This window comes from Equus quagga, chromosome 4 (assembly GCF_021613505.1).
Source record: "Equus quagga isolate Etosha38 chromosome 4, UCLA_HA_Equagga_1.0, whole genome shotgun sequence".
In the NCBI taxonomy this organism is placed as follows: Eukaryota; Metazoa; Chordata; class Mammalia; order Perissodactyla; family Equidae; genus Equus; species Equus quagga.
The window spans coordinates 49,476,769-49,501,893 of NC_060270.1; the positions used below are offsets into that span (position 1 = coordinate 49,476,769).

Sequence of the window (25,125 nt, forward strand, 5' to 3'; positions counted from 1 at the left end):
ATGTAGAGTTTGCGGAGAAGAGGACTCATCATAAGCTCATGATCCTGAAACAGCAGAGCTTGGTTTCAGGGGTTTATGCCTGAGTGGGGTTCTGTGTTAGTTTCCCGTGGTCATGAGGATAATCTGTGCCAGTACTTCCTTACTGAATGCCTACTTGGGGCCAGGCATGGTGTTCAGTGCAGAGGATTCAGAGTGGACAGAGGTCTTAGGATACAGGGGTACAGGACACAGACATGTAAACAGTCAGAGGCACTGTGATAAGAGTTCTGTCTTACCGGAGTATCTTCTAATAACTTACTTGTAAATGGTACATGGAAGGTAAACTTGGAATGCTTACAGGCCTGAAAATTCCCTACCCATACCTTTCCTATAATTATTTTTACATAAGTTCTCTATTGAAGATAATTTTTTTTAGGAAATTTGAAAGCAGGGACCATTGTTTTCAAAATTTTAGTACTGCTGAAGAAAAGGCTGATGTTAAGTCTCATTATCATTCCTCGGGTGATTGGTTGTTTCTCCCTTCAGTCTTTTAGGTTTGCCTGTTTCTTTAGTTTTTCTGGAGTTTTGTGAGGATGTGTCTAGATGTCATTGTGCAGGACATTTGGTGGACTGTCTTAGTTTGAAGACTAGGTGTTTAGTGTTCATGTATATGAAACTAAAAAAGTTAAAAAAGTATTTCCTTCTATTTTCTCTGTTCCCGTTCTGGAGTTTCTTAGTTGGAGGTTGGTCTTTCTGGATTGATCCTTTATTTCTTTTATCTTTTTATTCATTTTCTGTCTTTACCTTTTTTGTTCTGTGTTATGCTTCAGTTCCTGGGTGTGGAACCACACCACTCATATGTCAGTAGCCGTGCTGGGGTGGTGGCCCACGTAGAAGAACTAGAAGGACTTACAACTAGAATATACAACTATGTATTGGGGCTTTGGGGAGGAAAAAAAAAAGAAAGAAAGAAATCTTTAAAAAAAATTAGTTCAGCCATTGTATTTCCAATTTCTAAGAGGATTTTCTTATTCTTTTTTTTATAGTATCCTGTTTTTCTGTTATGAAATATTTTAGATCTCTGTTGTAATACTTATCAGATTTTAAAACACTTTATAGTTCCTGAATAATTTATTTTCTGTAGGAACTATCTTGATTTTTTTCAGTTTGTGCTGCTGGTTTTTCTTTTGTAAGAGAAAGCAATTTTCTCTTAAAATGCTTGGTTTTCTGCTTAATTTAAGAGTGAATCATTGTGTGGATTAATCAAGTTGGGTTTCTTCCACTGGCCTGAAGATAGGTCTGCCCCCAGCAGACTTCTTTCCTTAGTGGAGAGGCTGATTAGAATTTCTGTATTTGGGGCCGGCCCCGTGGCTTAGTGGTTAAGTTCGCGGGTTCTGCTTCAGCAGCCCAGGGTTTCACCAGTTCAGATCCTGGGCGCGGACATGGCGGCTCATCAGGCCATGCTGAGGTGGCATCCCACATGCCACAACTAGAAGGACTCACAACTAAAAATATACATCTATGTACCAGGGGGCTTTGGGGAGAAAAAGGAAAAATAAAATTAAAAAAAAAATTTTTGTGTTTGCATGTAGGAAGAGCATGTGGTGACAGTGGGAAGGATATACCTTTGGCAGGTTTAGAATTGAAGCTATGCAGTGGGAAGCTGGCCTTTAGGCAGGTGAGCAGCAGTTTCAGAATAAGGAGGGTTTTAGTTCAAGGTCTGAATACCCACTCTAGAAGCCCAGCTTTTCCTCAGCAGTTCTTTGACTTATTTAGAGAAGAGTCCTTTCTTTCTAGGTCTCGATGCCTGTTGTTTTAGGTGGGACAGGGATGGGGTTATACCTGGTGAGTGTTTCGTGGATTTACCTGTAGATAATCCTTCAATTTTCAGCCCCATTTCTTACCTCTGCTTCCATGCCTCTAAATTCTGGATCTCAATCCACTCTGGTCTGTTTCTTCCTATGTTCTGGGCTGTAGCTTCCTTCTCTCTGTTTCCTCCATCAGTATGATCCCGTCTTCTTTGGATCTTGTAGAAATGTGATGAAATATCTTGATACAGATGGCACCCTCCTCTCTCTTTGCTTTATGTGTATTTTCTTTTTTTTTGATGTTGTTTTTCTTTTATCCTCTGAGGTTTTTTAAAAAATTTAAACCCACAGAAAAATGGAAAGACTAAGCAGTGACCCTCATGTACCCTTCAAGTAGCTATCTATACCAGTTGTTGAGTTTGCCATATTTTCTGTATCTCCCTCTATCTATACATACAGCATTTTCCTGACCATTTGACAGTAAGTTGAGGACACCATGACACCTCAGTCCTAGGTCTTTGAGCACATATTGCCCAAGAAGGAGATGCTCCCACACAGCCACAGTACCATATCACACCTACGAAATGAAGACAATAATATCTAGTATATGTTCCATATTTGGATTCCCTCAGTAGTCTCAAAAATACCTTTTATAGCCTCCCCTCCCCCAGGATTTAATTAAGGATCACACATTGCATGTGGGTGTCCTATTTTCCTTTAATATAAAAAAGTCTACCTGCCTTTCTTTTTTGCTTTCCTGACATTTGAAGAATCCAGCTCACTTACGGAATGTCCACCACAGTCTAGATTTGTCTGTCTGTTTCCTCATTCTTTTTGTTGTTGTTATTAACTGCTATTTCAATGGGTTTTAGGAGGAGCGAGAAGCTCTTGGGTGTGCTCAGACCACTGTCTTCTGCTTGTTGTTAGTGCTGTCAGGTGATTCTGATTCCTAGACCCTGTGTACAGCAGAGCAGAACCCTTCCTGGTCTTTGCCCATCTTCCCACCTTCTGGTGCTATGTTAGACAATGCTCTGCTGCTATTCATAGGGTTTTCATGGCCTGTTTTTTTTGGAACTGGGTGGCCAGGTCCTTCTTCCTGGTCTTAGTCTGGAAACTCCACTGAAACCTGTCCACCATGGGGGACCATACTCGAGTTTGAAATACCTGTGGCAGAGCTTTCAGCATCACAGCAACGTGCAACCACCACAGTATGACAACCAGCGTATGGGTGGTGTGGTTCCCTGACTAGGACATGAACCCTGGTCGTGGCAGTGACAGCACTGAATCTTAACCACTAGACTACCAGTTATCTTCTGTATTTATTATTTTATAAACATGATTTTTTTTATTGTGGTCATAATAGTTTATAACATTGTGAAATTTCAGTTGTACATTAATGTTTGTCAGACACCATATAAGTGTGCCCCTTTACCCCTCGTGCCCACCCTCCACCCACTTTCCCCCTGGTAACCACTAAATTGTTCTCTTTGTCCGTAAGGTTATAAACATGATTTTAAATGGCTACATAATATTCTACCTTTTTTTTAAAGACTATTTTCCTCTTGCTGGCAGTTTTAATTTTTATGTTTTTTTAGCTATTGTAACTAAACCTGCATTGAATATTTTGTTACATATCTTTGTATACATATCCAGTTACTTTCTTGAAAAAAAAAACATTTAAGAGTACACTTATTGGGTCAATGAGATTGTTTTTAGATAAAGAACCTTGAAAATGTTCAGTTTTCTCTAAAAATGTCTAAATCAGATCAACCACATATCAAATGAATCCATTATGAAATCATCTAAGAGAAAATTCCTTGCTTATTTATTTATTGTCCTTCTCAGTGTTCTATAGCTAATGTCCTCATCCTCTGTTATCTATTTTAGGAGGTACTTTGAGTTTTAAAACTCACTGTTTTCGAGGATTTTTAAAAATATAATTTCAAGTGATTGAGCCTATTCCAAAACTTAATAATAGTCTAAAATAAAACTCTAGCCTGAATATCTGTATGGTCATGAGAAGTTTACTCCATTCTCATAAAATATTCCAGCAGTACAGAAAAAGTAAAACAGTGTTACCCTCTTCAGCCTCCTTTCCCCTTCAGTCCTTCTGTTTCCTCAGTTTGCTAGATATCCCTCCAGATCTTTACTGATGCCTTATGGACATGCATAGCATGAAGAAACGTGTATGTGTGTTTAACACACCTTCTTTTTATGCACTATAAACACTGTGGTAGGTATTCTGCATTTTGTTTTTTAACTTAACTGTGTCTTGAGATCTTTCTACGTTAGTTCATAGAGCTCAGTCTCACCCACTTCAGCTACTGCATAGTGTTGTACAGTATAGATGTGCTTTATCTTATTAACCTTCTTGGCTGGACATTTTAAATTATTTCCAGTATTTTAATTGTTTCAGCAGTGCAACTTTTCTTTCTAGGGTGTCAAAAATCTGAAAGCAATTGGGAGATTGTGAGCTTGTTTTTTTGTTTGTTTTGCTGTTGTTTTTACAGCTTGTAATACAGAAAGTAGAAACAATGGTTTTCTATAATAGGATAGGCATTTTATTTCTTTTCGTTATTAAAAATGTGCAGTCTCTTAAAAAGGAAATCCTTCATGGCTAGGTATCATTACTCAAAATTTCTATATAGTATTGTGCACTTCTAGATGTTTGAATTACTCACATATAAATTCCCACTGAATAATGAGACAGGAAAATTTATATGCTACTTTAAACTGATAAAAACAATATGCTAAAGTAAATATTAAAAAAAAAAAGGAGGGGCTGGCCTGGTGCCATAGCAGTTAAGTCTGCACGCTCTGCTTTGGTGGCCCGGGGTTCGCTGGTTCGGATCCCAAGCATGGACCTATGCACCGCTTATCAAGCCATGCTATGGCAGGCGTCCTATATATAAAGTAGAGGAAGATGGGCATGGATGTTAGCTCAGGGCCAGTCTTTCTCAGGAAAAAGAGGAGGATTGGCAGCAGATGTTAGCTCAGGGCTAATCTTCCTAAAAAAAAGAGAAAATGGCATTTCCTCTCTGATTCTAAAGTTAATAACCAGTTAGAAAACATAAGAACTTTGAAAAAGAAAATATAAATCTTTGCAAATTTTACCCCTAGTAGGCATTATTCACCTTTAAGATTTTGGTGGCTATTCTTCCAAGGGGGCGTGTGTGTATGTGTATCTATGTGTATATATATCTATATGAAATATAATCATGTGCAGGTTTATGAGTGTGCATTATTGTATGTATATACAGTGCACTTTTTTCTTAACATGTTTTTTACAGGTGTGATATGTATGTATACAGTCATCCTTCAGTATCCATGGGAGATTGGTTCCAGTACCCCCACGGATACTAGAATCCTTGGATGCTCAAGTCCCTTGTGTAAAATGACATGGTCTTTACATAAAACCTACGCACAACCTCCCATATACTTTAAATCATCTCTAGATTACTGTCATACCTAATACAATGTAAATGCTATATAAATAGTTGTCATACTATATTGTTTAGGGAATAATGACAAGAAAAAAAGTCTGTACACATTCAGTACAGACATAGCCATCACAGGCCTTTTGATCTGAGGTTGGCTGAAATCTGCTGATGTGGAACCTGTGGCTGTGGAGGGCTGACTTACATGCACACAGACATTTATGTGAGTGGGGTTATACTCTACAGGGTATTCTGCAGTTTTTTCACTCACCAGTGGATCATAAAGATATTTTCATGCCATTGAATACAAGTATCCATTGTTCTTTTAATTTCTGTGTGCTGTGTCTCTCTGAGGATCAGAATCCACCTGATGGATTCTGATCAGTCAAATGGCAGCAAATGGGCTTGGCTCTAGGGAGTACTCTGGGCCAGAGACACTGTGTAACCTCCTTTTGGGGACACCAAGAGGTGGTTGGGAGTTAAGTGGCTTTTCTTGACAGACTTGGTTTTCTCCAGTGACTCATGGAATTAGTGCTAGTGGGGAGAGAGCTTCCAGTAATAGGGCTCAAGGAGTGAGTTCCTTTATGGAGTGTGGGGCTTGAGGTATGAAGTAACAGGACTGGCCAAGCCTTTAAAGTAAAAGGGAATTAGGAGTGTGGGATGGAATTGACAGAGAAAATAATGGAAACAGTTAAGGGTTTCTGGTTCAGGTCAGAGCAAAGCAGAAAAGTAGAGAAGAGCCTTATCAGTTGTGGAAAGGAAGGGACGTTTTTTAGTCAGGTCAGCTGTGGAAATGGACTTCTTGCAGAGATGGCTACTGACCTGTTTGCCCTTATGGGTTGGGCATTTGTTAGTTGACACTGCCTGAAATGTTACTTGCTGTATGAAACTTAAAAAGAAACATGATATTTGTTCTCTGATCTCACAATTTAGACAAAGTGGAATGCAGGTGGGTAGGAAGTTATTCTTTAGCTTTTTTTACTTCCTTTTTTCTTTTTTAAGAAAAAGAAAAACATTAGGTTTGTACTTGATGTTCTACTTCCTTAAAGGGCACTCTCAGGCATTTTAGCCATCAACCAATCATGTTTTTAAAAAACTTTATGTTTTTATTTAAAGACTGTGTAGTCTATCCTTACTAAAGTACCTTTCTTTCTTTTTTTTTTAAGAGTCACTGACTGAAAAAAAGTACCAATGCATCATTTTTGCAGAGTGAGCCAAATTAGTGAGCACTCGGGGTATAGGAAGGCACCCTGAATGCCGAAGTACATGGGTCCAGTTTGACCCTGCTGAGTGATTTAACCTTTGCAGCACGGCTTGATCCACAATGTCCATTTGTAGAGTAGCGTAGAAAAAGAATAAGTTTTGGAGGAAACTTATTAACCATTTATTATATAGCACATCAAAAATAGGGTTGAACTAATATCACCACACTAGCTCTGCATTTTTACTGTGCTTTGTTAGGGGCTCTACCAAAATTGTTTCTTCCTTTCTCCCATACATACACACTTATGCTCTCTGTGCTGGGTTTATATATTACATTAAAACTCTGAAGTATGTCTTAAAATAACTTGACATTCATTCACGTAATAAACTTATTGAATGATGGCACTTTCATAGATATTGGATGTATGAAGATGAATAACACATGATCCCCTCCTTAAAGAAATGATTATTTAGAAGGGTGAGATAGAAGTATACACTAGAAGTGTATGGAAGGTAACAGGCAAAGAGGAAGGGGAATAGTCAGTTACATGGGATCTGGGGATGCCTGAAAAAGCTTATTACAACAGGTGATTTTTATTTGTTTTGTTTTTTCTTTTGAAAGATTTGCCCTGAGCTAACATCTGTTGCCAGTCTTTCTCTCTCTCTTTTTTTATCCCTCCCCCAAGCCTCAGTACATAGTTGGATATTCAAGTTTTAAGTCTTTCTAGTTCTTCTATGTGAGCCACTGCCACAGCAGGGATAATGACAGACAAGTGGTGTGGTTGTGCCTCCAGGAAGCAAACCTCGGCTGCTGAAGCAGAGTGCACTGAACTTTAACCACTAGGCCATCAGGGCTGGCTCTAGAGAATTGTTCACTACATGGGCGGGGATGGGTGGGGTAGGGGAGTGCTCAGTGTAGTCCAGAGCATCATTACCAGGGCCATAGAGGCCTGAGGCATCATGACATTGCAGATAGTTTCACATGGCTAATGTGAAGGGTGTGTATGGAGGAGTGCTAAAGTAATCTATCTGGAAGTGCCATGGGCCTAGACTCCTAAGCTAAGTGATTAAAAATCAAAATGAGGGGGGCCCGCCTGGTGGCATAGTGGTTAAGTTTGCACGCTCTGCTTCGGAGGCCCCGGGTTCGTGAGTTTGGATCCTGGGTGTGGACCTACACACCCCTCATCAAGCCATGCTGTGAGGGCATCCCATATGCAAAAAGTAGAGGAGGATTGGCACAGATGTTAGCTCAGGGCGAATCTTCCTCAAGCAAAAAAAAAAAAAAAGGGAAGATTGGCAGCAAGTGTTAGCTCCGGGCCAGTCTTCCTAACCAAAAACATTTAAAATAATAAGAAAAAAAAAATCAAAATGAAAATGAGAATATAGGTGTTGAAATAATAAGACAGGTTGACTGGTTTTGTATATGTGATAAAGGAGAGGGAAGAATCAGGATGACTCCCAGATAATTGTTTTAGGGGGTTTTAGAAGTTGCCAGTGGCCATTTGAGGACAAGCTGGTTTAAAAAGGAATAATAATGAGTTTTGTGTTTGAACATGTTGAGTTTTTGTTGGTAAGCAACATCCAGAAAGATGTGTTTTGTAGGTGTTTGGATTTGAAGCTCAGAATAAGAGTTTGCCTCAAGGACTGAGAGTCATTAGGATTGAGTTGTTTGAAACTGTGGGAGGAGATGTGATAATCTAGGAATTCAAAAAGAAAAGTATTGAGGACAACACATGAACGTTTTGGGGTGGCCCAGAAGGAAGAGCTTGTAAAGAAGATTGAGAAGGGATGGCTTGAAAAGACTTCACTGAATTTGTCAGAGAGAGGGCAGTGGTGATTATTGCTAATGGGGTTTTAGTGATGTGCTAGGAGTAAAAGCCAGATTGCAGAATAATTCTGTGTATTATATTAATTGTCTGTATGCACTGAATTACAGATTTAAGTATTTTATTAAAATTAAGAATCACTTAAAAGATACAGATAAATTTAAAGAATTAGTTAACCAACTCTTGTGTGCCCACTATACAGTTTTTAAACTTTATTTTTAAATAATTATAGACTCAGAAGAAGTTACATAAATAGTACGGAGAGGTCCTCCTGTATAGCCTTCACTCAGCTTCTTCCAATCACTTTTTCAGTTTAACAGATGTCCTGGATGAGTGCAAATGCTAATGTTTTGGGATGGGTTGTGGAACTGTGCAAGTAGTATAAATTTGGATTCTGTATCTCCGCATGGCACCAGCCTGGAGCTTTGATTCTCATAGGAGCCTCTCTCCCTACACTGGGAGCAGGGCTGATGGCAGGCTTCCCTGATGCTTGTCTGGGCATATGAGTCGAGCTTTTCTAGCTCCCTTTTCATATATTGAGCAGCCCTTTTAAGGATCTTGGCTCGAAATAGGGCTTTACTTCCAGCTCTCCCCAGAAATAGGCTCAAAATCAGGTCTTCTGTCTCTGTAGGCCAGTATCCCCCCAGACTGCCTTGGTGTCAGCAGGAGCTTAAATCTTTTGAGTTTCTTCCTTTCTGGCACCTGGGAATTTCCCCCCTCCCTTCCCCTTTTTTGAGTTCGGCTATATGTTCTAATTCTTCATGTTGATCTAGCATTTCTGTGAGTCTGTTTGGGCACATGGATGTATTAGTCCAGTCTGCCTTGTTGCTTGAATCAAAAGTCTAATAAACTATTTCTTAATTTTATTCTCTAGCTTTGTCCACAAAAAGGATATGAGGTCAGATTATATTACTCCTGTTAAAAATATTATTTATTTTTAAAGTGGATGTGATAGATGTGTGTGGTATGAAATTGGAAAGATAAAGAAGTGTACACGTATCTCCCTTTGCCCTCTTTCTTACCTGCCCCACCCGTTGCCTTCACAGATACAACCAGTTACTGGTCGCTTATGTAGCCTAAAGATAGACTACACTAGTTTATTCTTAACAGCAGTTTTAACTTTAGTGTTTATAATCTAATTTTGTAACCAAAATTCAGGACTTTTCTGTCTGTTTGACAAGTAGCAATTGTATTTTCTTTTTCTCTGAGAGCTTTTGAGGGAGAATGTTATACTAATTATATGTTACATGTATGTTTTTATACATGTGAATGGATTATCCGTGTTTTAATTTTTGTTTGCTTCAGAAAGCCCTCAAAAAGTGACAGAATCTGACAAAATTGTGTAAACAGTTCGAATGTTTCATTTGAATGTTTTAAGTTATGTGTAATATTAAAATAATGGAACTTTAGCCCTAACTTTTGGGAGGTAGTAGAAATGATATTTTAAGATACTGGAATCTTATTGAAACACAATGAAGATATCCTTAAAAATTGTCCTGATTACTAACCAGTACATGCTATTGTTTGCATATGTGCAAGTAATTACCCAAAGAAGTGAGAGGGGGGTGTCTGTCAAAGATGAAGCCCTCTCTTTTAGATCCCTTAGCCACAGTTTATACTGCTATTGATTGCCTAGCTGCAGCTTGGTGAAATTCAGTGACATAGAAGCAAGAGATGGAAGCCTATGACCTAATATGTTTTCTTCCTTAGATCAACCTCTCCACTTCTCCTACACCTGCACAGTTAATAAGCCGTTCCCAGGCTTCCAGTTCTACCAGCGGCAGTATTACCCAACAGACTATGTTACTAGGGAGTACCTCCCCTACCCTAACGGCAAGCCAAGCTCAAATGTATCTCCGAGCTCAAATGGTAAGATATGAGCTACCAAATTTTTTCAGTGTTTAAGGACTTGAGAGAGATCAAAATGTTTCCTGATTTGATGCGTTGAGAGGCATTTTTAATATTTAAGGAACGTGTAATTTTTTTGAGTGTGTGTATGCTTAGCTCTTGTACATTTATGTCATGGGCCTGCTTGGTGTAATTAGCACCATTGTAATTAATGGTGATTAGCAACATTGGGAGGCTAACAGATTCTGTCACATAAGAGTGATTATTTTTTACTATCAAATTTCATTGGTTCCACACCTTTTTTCACATTTTAACATCTCTGAAACTGAAATACAGTTTATAATTTATGGCATCTTACAGTTATAATTGGTTCTTATAATGATACATAAAATCATTGTATATCTTTGATATCTTAGATTTGATGAAATAGTTAGAAATGTTAAAAACTTGGTTATTAACTGTAAGTTAGAAATTATATTATGGGATCTTCTGAAATCTGGATTTGAGTTCCTAGTAATTTACCAGATGTGATTCTTAGCTGTGATTATTCCCATCTCACATTCTGCAAAGTGATTTGTGTTCTTATGCTCATTTTGATCTTTTTAAAACAGGAATGTAAATTTTCCTGTTTATATTGAGTACCTACTGATTTCCTAATTAACTATTGAGCTTTTTAAAGGAATGTAGAAATTGGTTGACATTTACTTTATTTCATGTCTTTACAGGTAGCTAGACAAGAGCTTTGGGCCTAACATGTATATGTTTATATTCTTTTTTGTCCAGTGAACTGAATATATATCTGGATCCCCAGTTCTCCACTAAAATTACAAAGAAAGTTTCCCATCATATTTCTGACAGGAAATAATGACATGACCACCTTTTCTTTATAGATTATTCAGTAGACATTATCATATTTCTGGGTTTTTTCCCCCATGAGATCTTATTTAATTAATAAAGTGCTTCAAAATTAGGCTGAACTATTTGAAATGATTGCTATTTAATCATTTTTGACTTCAAAAACTGGCAGTTTTATACGGTTCCAGCTAAATAGAACATCATCTCCTTTAGGTTTAGTACTTTGAGCTGTTTGTACTGGAAATTACTTTCTTGTGAAAGTGATACTTTGTTGTTTAATTCACTTGAATTTAGTATATAAAGAACTGAAGTTTAAAGATCCCTTAATTGATAATTTTAATTTAAACAGGAACAGTTTTTGAGGAATTGAATAACTCTTGATGCAGTTTTGAAATAGCGTATTTATACATTCTTTGAAAACAACTGTCATAATTTACTCAGTCGGATAATTTCTGAGGGGATTGTACTGCCGTTTTGAATTAATGGCATTCTGTTTCAATATTGAAAAAACATTTGAAAAGAGATGTGATGATTAGTAAATGAATTGAATATGTCTTTACTTCTTTTACTTTTTTTTGATTTGAAGCTTTTTTGCAACCTATTTCGTTGTTGAATTTTGACATGTTGTGGCATTCACATTTAGAATGAATATTTCTTTACAACTAGTTTTTTAAAATCAAGAGCAACCTAGCTTTGTACTCTGGATTCTATGTGGCTGAGTGCAATATTATAGTGTAGTATGTGGTATAGTTATCCTTTGTGGTAAAGAGGACTGAAAAGACTTTTCGGTGTTTCTTTTCATGTTTCTCACTGAAATTTAATTTGTATTCAAGAGCAGTGACTATGATTGTCTATTATAAGTTCCATTTTAGGAATCCTGCCACAATGGTTTTGAGCTGGGAAAAGTTTAAGTATAATAGCTTATTTGGGGCAAAATTTGGTGTGAGGATTTCGTATTACCAAAATACATTTTCTCTTTTGAGCCCTGATTTATTTTTCTACTCATCAGAATCATGAGCTGTTTCAAAAATGTTTATGATTTTTTTGAGTTCTCTATTATCAGAAACTTCTCTTTGTCATGTAAAACCTTTTGCTTAGGAGGCAGTCCTAAACTGCATTGTCTTTCTGTCACAAATTTCAGTCTTTCTTGCCGCTATACATTGTGTGTGGGACACGTTCTTTTGTCTTAGGGTATTTTTTTGGTTTTTCTGTCTGTACAGCTGATTTTCACACCCGCTACCACTGTGGCTGCTGTACAGTCTGACATTCCTGTTGTCTCGTCGTCATCGTCATCTTCCTGTCAGTCTGCAGCTACTCAGGTGAGCTTGTCTAGCTTCATAACGTGGTTCTTGAGGTCTGGATCTTCAGGTTACAGATAAACATGTATTTGTGTTTAAGTTACTGATGGTTTCAGCGCTCTTTGTCATACATTTCAGATTGAAATTGAATAAAAATACAATGAGAGCTTCAAGAAAGTTTTTTTGTTCTATAGAAATTATAATACCATTAAACATAGTTATTTAGGTTATCTGACATTAGTGAAAGTAAGTTTTTGCTTTGACATTGTATGTTTAGTTTTATTGTAAAGCACATTTATTTTGTTATCTGAGATGTATTCTTTTGTGTAGATTCCTTTGTAAGCAGTTATGTAATTAAGTCAAGATTGATTTTAAGCTTAAAAATGAATTAAATTGGGTAAATTTTAAATTTAAAAAATTGAATAGAATATTTCTTTGGTACTGTGGAAAAAAATGAACCTTAACTTTCTCCTCTCATCATTCACAAAAATAAACTTTAAGTAGAATGTAGACCTAAAGGTAAAAGCCAAAACTATTAAAACCTCTAGAAGAAAACATAGGGAATATCTTTATAACTCTAGGGTAGGCAAAGCTTTCTTAGAATGCAAAAAGCACTAACCGTAAAAGAAAATAATGACACATTGGACTTTATCAAAATTAAAAACTGTTCTTCAAAAGACATTGTTGTAAAAATGAAGAAGTAAGCCACAGACTGAGGGAAGATGTGCATAGTACATATAGCTGACAGAGGACTTGTATCCAGAATATACAAGGTATGCTTACAACTCAATAAGATCATTAGCAATTCAACTCAAAATGGGCAAAAGATTTGAACTCTTCACAAGAGAAGCTGTATGAAAGTCCAGTAAGCACATGAAAAAATGCTGAACATCATTAATCACTCTAGAAATGTACATGAAAACCACAATGAATATCACCACACCCTCACTAGAATGGCTGAAATGAAGAGACTGATAATACCACATGTTAGCGAGAAAGTGGAGCAACCATATTTTTGTACATTGCTGGTGAGAGTGTAAAATGGTACATCTGCTTTGGGAAACAATTTGTCAGTTCCTTGTAAAGTTAAACTTATGCTTAACATGTGACCCCAGCAATTCCACTTCTAGATGTTTCCCATGAGAGATCTGAGAACATATACCCAACATAAAGATGTGCAAATGAATGTTCATAGCAGCTCTATTTAGAATAGCCCAAAACTGGAAGTGACCAGTGTCCTTAACTGATGAATGGATAAACAAATTGTGGAATGTTATTCATAAATAAAAAAGAGCAAACTACTGATGGATCTCAGAAACACAATTAGCAAAAGAAGCTAGACACCCGAGAGTACATACTCTTTGATTCCTGCTTGTATGAAATTTCAGAACAGGCAGAACTAATCTATAGTGAAAAAAATCAGATTGGTGGTACCTGGATCAGAAGGCGGATGAGATTGACTGGGAAGAGACATGAGTGAACTTTTAGGGTGGTGGAAATGTTCTATATCTTGATTGGGGTGGTGGTAACATGGTATATGCGTATGTCAAAGCTTATTGAACTGGTTCATTCATTTTATTGTATGTCATCTTTATCTGATGACATCTCAGTAAAGTTGATAAAAATGAATAAATTTTAAATTAAAATAACTGAGTAGAATATAGTGTTTTATACAATGTATGGCAGAAATTGGTATGTCTTAGGGTTGTCCTTGGCTTCTTGTTTTAATAATCTCAATCTTCTGGTAAACAGTGAAAAATGAGATAGTAATATTCTTTGGTACTGTTCATAGAACCTCTTAATGTATTATTTTATTTAATAATAAAGGCCAGTTTTCAAAATCAGCACATAAAGATGGTGATCAGTTAAACTGAGGTTTCTCCTTAATGTGCTTTGTGACCCTCCACAGTTCCTGAAGTTTGTTAGACCTTAGTTTCTGTATTTACAAAATGAGACTTTTGTCTTTGTTAACTTTTAGGTTCTTTCAGCTCTAAACTTTTGTAGTGTCTCTTTGTGGAATGAGTTTGTTGAATTAATGATCTTTCTGTTTTGTTTTGGTTTTATTAAACCCAGTAGAGCTAGAACATTATCAACTTGATGAATATTTTAAATTTTATTTTTATATATACCTAACTTTGTTCTAAGATTTTAATTGATTTACAAGCTGCGTATAATAAAACAAGATGAAATAAATTGAATGCGTACAAGAAAAAAGCCCAACTAAGAGTAGGAAAGTGGCATGGAGCTAGGAGTGAGGTTGCTATTCAAATTACATGCATGAAGTAATTCATGGATTTTCTTAGTTGTATGACTTTAGACAAGTTACCAAACATCTCTAATAGTCACACATACTTGTAGGGTAACTTGAAGAATGAGTAATATGTATGTGTAGTATCTAGAATGTCATAGGCACTCATCAGTACTTTTTTTTGCAAATAAGGGAATAGGAAGACCTGGGTTCAAATTCTGACTTGAGCAGCAAAAATTGCCAGCTTTATCACTTGCCAGTTGATTGATTTGGGACAAGATCATAGTATATCATAGTGTTCATAAGTTTGGACTCTGGAGCCAGACTCTCTGGGTTCAAATACTTGCTCTGCCTCTTTCTCATTGTGTATCTTTAATCTCTCACCTCGGGGCTGGCCCCATGGCCTAGTGGTTAAGTTCACATGCTCTGCTGCAGGCGGCCCAGTGTTTCGTCGGTTCGAATCCTGGGCGCGGACATGGCACTGCTCATCAAACCACGCTGAGACAGCGTCCCACATGCCACAACTAGAAGGACCCACAATGAAGAATATACAACCATGTACCGGGGGGCCTTTGGAGAGAAAAAGGAAAAAAATAAAATCTTAAAAAAAAAAAAAAACTCTCACCTCAGTTTCCACAATATACAATAAAATCAATATTTATAAAGTAATTATAATGCTTACTTCATAGGGTTGTAGTGAGGATTAAATATGTATAAATGAAAAACATAACGGTGTCTGAAACACAGCACTCCCTAATGTTAGCTGTTATTGTTATTACCTATGCTAAGCCTCAATTTCTTCGCTATAAACTGGAAGTAATAGTTCAGAGTCGTTATACGGAATAAATGAGACAATATTCGTAAAGTACTTAGCATAGTGTCTGGCACATAAGATATCACATGCCACTGATTACTGTTTTTGTTATACATTGTCTAAGGATGCATCTTGAATTTGGTTTTTAGCTTTCAAGTAGCAAATGGTGAAGAGAGAAACACACCATTTAAAGAAAAGATTTGCAGTTTTTAAGGTAAAATAAGCCACTTGTTAGGAAAATACAACTAACATGCTCTCTAGAGCACAGTTAGCTTTGTGGATTCTCATGGAGAAAATATCTTACAGTGTCTCTGATGACATCTTCAATGTGAGCATAGTCAAAGTAATTTATAACAGTGGCTCTTGGGGCCAGCCCGGTGGCGCAGTAGTTAAGTTCTCACGTTTCACTTCAGTGGCCTGGGGTTTGTCGGTTCGGATCCCAGTTGCGGACCTACACACTGCTTCTTAAGCCATGCATGCTGTGGCAGGCATCCCACATATAAAGTAGAGGAAGATGGGCATGGATGTTAGCTCAGGGCCAGTCCTCCTCAGAAAAAAGAGGAGGATTGGTGGCAGATGTTAGCTCAGGGCTAATCTTCCTCCAAAAAAACCCAAAGTGGGTCTTTGAGGTCCAGTTTTACTGATACCGATATGTGGTTCTGTGATAATCTGACTTCATTCAAAGATAGGCTGTGAGGAATTAGACGGGTGGATTGACCTTTAGGAATTTCTCTACAAATGTTTTTCTTTGCTGTTCTTTTGAAATGGCAGTGAATGAGGTTGGCAGTGGTAGGTGATGCTAATACTTTGGATATTCCAGTGATACCTGTCCTTGAGTTCAGGGCTCTTAGTTTTAAAAAATCTGTGCTCCACATTTTTAATTTTTAAACTTGTGTTTGCAGTTTTAAAAACAATTATTTTTCTTGTAATTCAGAAATACCAAATTTGAAGTTTTATTTTAATACTCCTTCAGTGACAGAAGTCAGTATAACAGTTAATTTTTCCTCAGTATTAAAATTTATTTATAGCATACTGTCAAAAGTTGAGATATTTGTAATATCCCACCCTTATTTAGTATTTTAAATGCTGTATTCTTGTCCCCACCGTGCAAAAAAAAAGAAAAAAAATCTGACTTTCAGAAAAGATATCATAGGACTAGAAGTATGTTTACAGAAAAGTAAGAAATCTTACTTATCAAGGGTATCTGGAGAATACTGTTGGAATTGAGGTGAAAACAGTGCTTTGGGTTTAAAAGCTAGAAACTCAGTTCTCCTGCCAGCAGTGTCACATTAACTCTTGGTTTCCTCGTCTGCAAAGAAGAGATGCTGTGATAATTCACACAGTATTTGTTAGATCCAAACTGAAAAATTGATGTGAGAGTATTTGGGTAATCCACTATAAAAATGTAAGATGCGAAATTAGCAAAAATACTTCACATGAAACTTAGACTTTTTCAAAAGTCAAAAAGTTTCCATAATTTGATCATAGGAAAAGTCCAGTGAAATGAAAGTTGGACATTAGAGTGCCCTAGTATTGTTTGTATTAGAAAGGGTGAGTTCTGCTCAGAAGTGAAGCTCTGTCAAAGAAATCTAAATATGTGATCTTTCTGTTAACAGCTAAATTAGCTTTATAATATACTTTAGGAGTATAGTTTACGTTTGAAACTTATTGTAAATGTTTAAGCCAAGATGACCATAGATATTATAGCCATATTCTAAACTTTATTCATAGAAATATTATATAGTCTATATTATATGCACACACATGCATTTTCTTTCTGAATTCCAGAAAACAAAAGGAAAATTAGAAGAAGAAAATACAACATTTTATAGAAATGCACTGCTGCAGGTTTTAGGGTTTATTGTGTCAAATCTTCATTTATTATGAATATGCTTTTCATTTGAAGGAAAGTTTTCAAGTTTCTCAGACTATAATTCAGCTTTTGGTTATTATGTGGTCTACGTTATCATTTATGGCAGAGGTTAAATTTTAATGCTATTTTCCCTTGCTTCCTGAGAGATTTTAATGTGCTTCCACTAGATATTTGTTGAGATCTTTTGGTTAAATATGAACAAGTTTTAATGCTAGCCTAAGAAAACTGTAAATAGAACTAAATACTTAACAACAACAACAAAAGCTGCGTAATATATATTTCTGAATCAGATGTAGGACAATATGTCAGACTTCTGAAGTTTCTGTTATGTCTGCGGCACTGAACTGCAGGGAGTACAAAAATGAATGTCAGATGAGAGCTTGCCAGCCAGACTCTTAGTATTTCACAGACACAGACATTAGTAATTCTAAAATAAGCTAGACATTTGTTAGTGCTATAGGCAATATGATCCAAATTGTATGGGAAAACCATTATAGAGGTGAGGAGAAATTGTTTCTAACCGGGGACTTTGGGGCGGTTTCTTGGGGAGAGAGAGGGGATTTTTACTGGGCTGTGAAGAGTGGGTTGGGCTTCAGGAGTCACTGCTGAAGCAGAAGGGCGTTTTAGGCAAGAGGAACTCGAGCAAGGGCTCTAAATGAAGGAAGGTATGTTTGGAGAAGGGTAAGCAGAACACTTGGCTAGAATATGAGCATTGGGACTGGAGGAGTGGAAAATGGGGCTCCAAGTGGTTTGGGCCTAGACTGTGGAGGGCCGAGTGGCAAGCCGAGAAATCTGGATTTTAGCATATTTTATTTTTGTATTACATTTCAATAATACAGCAATTGTTAGTCTGCTTATATTGCTATGAAATATTTGACAAAAATCAGAGAAGACACTCCATATGGTCTTACTTAGAAAATTCTTTCAGTAACTTAGAATAGAACTGATTGAAACCTCCGCTGCTCTGAGGCAAACATTTACTTAGCACTTGCTATTGGCTGAACACTGCATTTGGCACTTGGAAGGAGAAGGTATAGCCTTTGAACATGAGTTGATAGAGTTGTAGAGAGAGAGAGCCCTCATGAAACTGGAGAACATTCATAAAGCAGCAATATATCATTTGCTTTGTCACTTTGGAATCTTTTTTACTTCAGTTTCCCTCCCAGGGCCAGTGCTAGCATAAATGTATTTGGTGTATTCGTTCCACATAGCCAAAGAGTTAGCTGTTGGAGAGCTGTTTTCTTGCTGTTTGGAGACATTATAAACCTAAGGTGAGAGTAATTTGGATGCTCGCTGCCACCATTCAGACTGGCAGTATGTTTAGAATAGCTCCAGGTGTAGACAGGAGCCATCACATAACCCATTTCAAGGCCATGCACAATCTTTTCAGTTCATGAGATCTAGTTCTCAAAGGCAGGTGAGTGTTCATAACAATAACACAACAAGATCCAGCTAGTTAAAAAGAGTAAATGGGAAATGCTTTTCATAATTCCCTCAATAGGGTAGGTGATTTGGTGAATTAATTTTCTTGCTTAGAAGATTAGTGTTCCCTTATAATCGCTGTAGAGCTGGTAGCTTTTTGTTGTTGTTGTTGTTCTCTCTTTCTGATCTTTATTAAGACAGCAAAATTGTATCCATGCTCTCTGAATTGTACAATTGTACGTAGTAACTTCTCACAAGTTTATGAGATAGTTGTAACCTTAAAATGTTTCACTATCTCCTGACATTGGGAAGTCAGAATGAAGTTGAAGGAATTACTCATTCTCCCCTACACACCCTTGGCTCTCTCACCTCTAGCTTTGCTGAAGTTTTCCTCTTTGCCTGGAATGCCCTTCCTCTTTCTCCTTCCCTTTGGCTGTCTCCAAGCTGGTAACTTCAAAATGCAGTATGTTGCAGAATAATTTCCTCATATTCATAGTTCATTTGCAATGTATATGGTTCTACTGATTCTTTCTCAATGTCTTTTTTAAAAATTGCAACTTAATTTTTAAGATATCATTACTTAGAATAACAACTCCCCTTCAGAATTAATCAGTTGTTTCAAGTGCTTGGAGCTTTATGTATGAAAAGCATAATATATACGTGTTGTCATTGTTATAATGGTAATGATTAACACATCAATTAATACCATCTGTTTCATCCTTATTTTTTGTTATGTGGTTCTTAGGTTCAGAATTTAACATTACGCAGCCAGAAGTTGGGTGTATTATCTAGCTCACAGAATGGTCCGCCAAAAAGCACTAGTCAAACTCAGTCGTTGACAATTTGTCATAACAAAACAACAGTGACCAGTTCTAAAATCAGCCAACGAGATCCTTCTCCAGAAAGTAATAAGAAAGGAGAAAGTCCAGGTCTGGAATCACGAAGCACAGCTGTCACCCGGACATCAAGTATTCACCAGTTAATAGCACCAGGTGGGATAAAACTTTTGTTGCAAATAGTTGCATTATTCATTTTCTTGGCAGGCAGAGTAAAATAAAAGATGTCCATTGCTTGAACAAGAATGGTACTTTAAAAACGTTTTTAAATGTGAATTTCATAAGTTAAAAAAGAACATCTTAATATTGTAGCTTGGAAAAAAAGCCCCACAGTTAAAAACAAATTATAATAATAAAATAGATTTTTTTGGTCAATTGACGTTTGATTAACATCTTCATTGTGTGCTGATCTCCCATTATATAGATAAAACCTTTTAGTTTTAAAACATGTATTTGCCTGTAGTTTCTTTAATATGCTTTAGTGGAACAAAATTAAAAGCGTTTAAAAAATCAAATATATTTTTTGTTTAAAGTTGTCATTAGTGTCAAGAATTTATCACTTTCCAAAAATAAGGATTATGCATAGTTATTTTCCTTACCATGTTGCTTTTTTTCCATCTCTGAGAGGAGGGGTGTCAGGGAATCAGCTAAGTGGTTTTCATTCTCCTCAACCCTTGAATCCATGAGTGCTCCCTGCTATCTACAGATAACCTTGCTTCAGGGTTCTCATGCTGAAAATATTGGAGCCAGAGTGAGTTTCCTTACTATCTCTTCTGTTCATCTCAGAATTTCTCAGTGTTGAGCTTTCTTCACTACTACTGAGAAAAGGAAGTATCTGCTTTCTTCTTTAAAGTTAGCACTGTTAGCTTGTCATTGATTGCATCTTTTTTGATTGCGTCTTTTTTACCGGCTCCCGACCTTCTCTTGTAGTTGTTGCAGCATCTTTTGTCTCTCATGCTGGATCCTTCCCTTTGCTTCTTAAGAATACTTAGGTCTCCCTTACTCCTAATGTGTCTGCATATGTTTTTTTACCAATATACCTATTGTTTATTGAAAGTATGTGTGTGTGTGTCATGTACTAGGCTACACATCTCACATGTTTCATTAAAAAAAATTCTCCTTTAGTTCACCCTCATCAGGGAATCATATTCTTTCTGTCCTTTTGTAACTGCATTACTTTTTAAAGATTCATTTTACACTACTGAAGTTTGCTTTTTCTCTACCTTAATCTGTTTCTCTTTTCATGTTTCCCCTCTGCTAATATTGCCAGCATTCTCTCTGTCTCCCAATCTCTAAATCTCGGAATTATTTGATTCTCCTAGTTAGAAATCTCTCATCACTCTGAACTTATGTAGCATTTTTATGCTCCTTTATGGTACTTTTTCTTTTATAGTTATATGTATACTTACTGATCTTGGCTTTTGTACTAGACAGTAAGCTTTGAGGCAAGGATAGTAATATTGAGCACTTAGGTGTCAAGTACTTTACATTTATTAACTCCTTTAATCCTTTTTCTGGTTCACCCTTTCATCCTTTTATCTTGACAACACAAAGTTGTGCTTTCTTTGTACTTATCTGTAATAGGTGGACAGTAAATATTTGTTGGATTAATAGTTGGGTTTTTTTCCATTTGAATTTTGGAAGTTATAGCGCAATTTTTTCCATTTGTATTAGGTATTACTGCTTAGAATTCTTAAATCTGAATCTTAGATAAGTGTGGGCTTTGTTATAATGTTTAATTAATAAATCCATTCATAGTATAGTTAGATGTGAATTCTTTTTTATAAACATCTGCAAATTCTTTTATAAACGTCTATAAACTCTTTTTCATAAACATCTGTCTGCCAGGTCCCACTGTCTGTATGGCTTGATGACAGGATTTTTGTACTGTATTGTCTAGAGTATTCTCAGCCTCAAACCAGCTTCTGGCCAGAGTAGATAGGAGTGAGTATGGAGCAGCAGTGACCCACTGTGCTTGGAATGACTGCTCAGGGGACAATTTCTAGTGATTTCTGTAGTTTTGATAGATTATACTGGAGGGTAGGTTAATCTCCTTCGAAAGAGAATGCTACCTTCAGAGAAAGCTAGGAACTCTTTCAGGGTTAGTTCAAGCAAGATCTACTTTCAGATTTTCAGTCACCCTGGACGCCCAGTACCTAGTTCTGGTTGACACTTACTCTTCCCCCTTTCATTGATAGTGTTGTAATAGCCTTATAGTTGCCATCCTCTGATGGCCAGTATTTTATGTAGGTATAGAGGAGACCAGTAAGCCAGAACCATTGAAGAGCTGCAGGACACTTGCAATTCTTATGTGTATTAACCGAAGTCCAGTTTTCCACGGTTACTGATTAGAAACAAAACCAAATGGAACCACTAAGCTGTGTAAACCCTTGCAGCTACCAAACTTATAAATTCATTCAAGCCTTACACTGCAGTTATTCAAAGCAATTTGTATCTTCTGACAAGGCAGCAGCTATATTTTTCCCCCCTTTTAGTTTTTCTGCTCTTCTTGGTGGGCAGTTAGTTTGAAGCTAAGATGTTTTTTGTAGATTCTTGAATTGGTAATTTGTCCTTTTCCTCAATTAGAAAAATGCTTGTTCCTACAGGTCACTTTCAAACATTAAAAAATCTACTTATGTTCTAATGTAGTATAATCTAATAATTATTATTTTAATAATATATTTTAATAACATTAATTATATAATTAATATATTTAATAATATCAAATATTTATAAAACAATAAAATTTAAATAAATTATCAAATAAAATATTTAACAAAATATTATATAGTTAATTATTTTAATAATCTAATAATTATTATGTCCTTATATATATTTCTAGGGGGCTTAAATCATTTGGTTTTCTTCATCATTTCTTGAAGGTAGAGTTCCCACTTGATAGTTAATAATTCTATTTTTAATATATGAAATAAAGGCAAACTTTAACCAAATGTCTGGAAATTATCATGAACTACATTACAGCTCAAGTTTTTCTATGGCGGTTTTTAGAACTTTTATGAAATTAGTCTAGTTGGAAAAAATATGTACCATTTTTTGCAAACATTAATTCAATGTGTAGTGAAAAGCCTGTGTCAGTCCATTCAGGCTCCCATAAAAAAGTACCATAGACTGGGTGGCTTAAACAACAGAAATTTACTTTCTCACAGTTCCTCAGTCTAGAAAGCCCGAGATTAGGTCTGGCAGTGTTTGGTTTTTGGTGAGGGCTCTCTTCCTGGCTTTCATCTGAGTGCCCAGAGAGACAGAGAGAGACAGAGAGAGAGAGAGAGAGAGAGAGAGACAGAGAGAGAGACAGAGAGAGAGACAGAGAGGATAGTGAGCTCTCTGGTGTGTCTTTTTATAAGGGTACTAATCCTTTTGGGTCAGGGCCCCACCCTTCTGACCTCATTTAACTTTAATTACTTCCTTCGAGGCCCCATTACCAAATACAGTCACATTAGGGGTGGGGCTTCAACATATAAATTTTTGGGGACACAAACATTCAGTCCATAATAGGAACCCAGACTCAGCTGGGATTATGGGTTCTTTTAGACCCAGCACTGCTGCTTAATAGCTGGGTGATTTCAGACAAGTCACTTAACTACTCAGAGTTTCTTCACCTGTGATATATTGTATTGGTGTAGTACCCTGTCTACCTGGTGGGGTTATTGTAACTATTGAATGAAATAATTAATAATTTACAAGAATATATTTAATTATTTACAATAATTAAAGAATTCTACTACATATGTGAGAGAGGATGCCAATCATTAATTCTCCAAATATAAGGCCACCTTCACAATAATAAAGTGTTTATTAAAATCAGAGAAACAAATATATGTGATATTATTCTCCAGGGCGCTAGTACTTTTCTTGTACAGAAGTATTGTTTCAGATACCCTCACAATATTTCTGTAATATATGTGCTTATCAGTTGGGCTTTTGGACTAATATAAAATACATAGACTTACTTTGATTTCTGATCAAAGAAAAATTTAATCTAGGTGACAGGGTGGACTATTAATCTATTGAATTATTGGCTCTAGAATATAAAAAGTGACTGCTTACTTGCTAGAGCACAGAAAGAATTTTTATTCTTGTGAATATAATATCCATTGTACTTCAAGAATATGGTAAATTTTAATTATAACTTAAAAAACTGAATTAAAGTGGGCCTTTGCTATTATGCCTGCGAAAACTCTTTTTCTTTATCGGTAAAAAAGGGAAGAATAATACCTATCTACTCCACAGGCATTTTGTGAGTACAAATGAGAGAGATGTGAAAACACCTTGAGCTCTTTGAAAGGCACTCTACCGAAATCCAAGATTTTATTGAGTACTCTCTAATATAAAGTCTTTATCAACACATTTATAAAGTGCTGGCATAAAATTTTCAGTCTTAGTTTAAAGTGCTGTTCTAGTTATATGAAAATTATTTTGTTAGATGAAATTTTAGACCTAATTTCCTCCTCCTTTTTTTAAAACAGTTAGTGGATATTTGTTGAATCTTCTAAATGCCTCTTTCTTGAGATGTTAATCAGATGTTAATTTCCTTAAAGGCTCTCCAAAATTTTAAATAATAAGCAACCAAATGCAAAAATGTTTTTAAAAAGTTGTTAGAAGTTTTTATAAGGCTTTTGTCACAAGTGTGGTTGAATATAAAAATAGATGCAAGGTGTTATAATCTTTTATCATAACATGAGATTAAGAAAAACTTTGCCCTATCTTTAAATCTATTTTAAATGTGTATAATTTTTTCATGGTATTAATATTAAGCAGTCTTTTCAGTTTATCTTCTTGTGAGCCCAGTTTCCATACTCATTTAGATAGAGAGGATTTCACCAGCATCTCCCTCTGCAAACCTGTGCACCAATGTACACAAGAGGCATCGTGAATGGGAAACTCCTTACTACTTGATTTTGCTAATTCTTATATTTATTATCCCTGTCATGAGTGGCTTCTCTGTGGAGAAAACTGAATCCTATCAATTATAGATTAGGGGTTTTTTTTTGTGGAGAGGAAAGAAAGAAAACAAGGTCCTTTGTTTAGACACCATGGACTTCTGATTGCAAGTAACACTAGTGCTCTCCAGGATTTGGAATGGACCCTGAAATTTCATTTCTCAGTTACGGTGATTATTTAACCAAGCTATAGAATTCACACATCTGTTTTGCTTGAGTGAATTAACTTTTTATGCAAACATTTTCTCTTCCTGAGTCAAATAATACCAACTCTTCATCTCGGCTCAAATTTGGAAGTTTATTTGGGAAGCTTTATAAGTAATTACATTGACTGTTAGTTGGAAGAATGTTTAGACATAGATTAGAAAGGATGAGACCTTTATTTTATGAGTTTTAATATTGTATTTTTATTATTTTGAAGTTATCTTTATATATATTATATTTGTTCAATGATACTTCCCCTCTTCTCCCCAAAGAAGGAATTCAAGTGGATAAGCTTTGTTCAAAGTTAATGCAGATATTTTGGTGACCTATAAAATTTAACAAGAAAGGTGTAGATTCAGATTGATAAATCAGTTGTTTTAGGCACTTTTCTTTTGGAACTTATTGGTACAGCCTATTTTATGAAATCTTCATAGTTTTCTAAGGAAAAGGTTTGTCGTTAGATTTTCAAGGCACTCTTGTCTGGAAGACTGGTAGTAGATTTCTAATGATTATGAC

General features: G+C 36.2%; 1 protein-coding gene across 12 annotated transcripts in view; it reads left to right on the forward strand.

Annotated features, from left to right (window-relative positions):
- Positions 1-25,125, forward strand: part of PHC3 (polyhomeotic homolog 3) — a 76,093-nt gene that overhangs the window by 15,331 nt on the left and 35,637 nt on the right. For 11 of the 12 annotated variants that reach the window (XR_006888139.1, XR_006888141.1, XR_006888140.1 and 8 more), the window contains 3 exons: positions 9,964-10,122; positions 12,177-12,275; positions 19,357-19,603. Coding sequence is in view for 9 of the 12 variants with exons in the window: in XM_046657807.1 (XP_046513763.1) it covers positions 9,964-10,122; positions 12,177-12,275; positions 19,357-19,603 (505 nt within the window). In the remaining 3 variants the exon portion in view is untranslated. The remainder of the gene's footprint in view (positions 1-9,963; positions 10,123-12,176; positions 12,276-19,356; positions 19,604-25,125) is intronic. The other variant, XM_046657813.1, reaches the window with a different exon arrangement.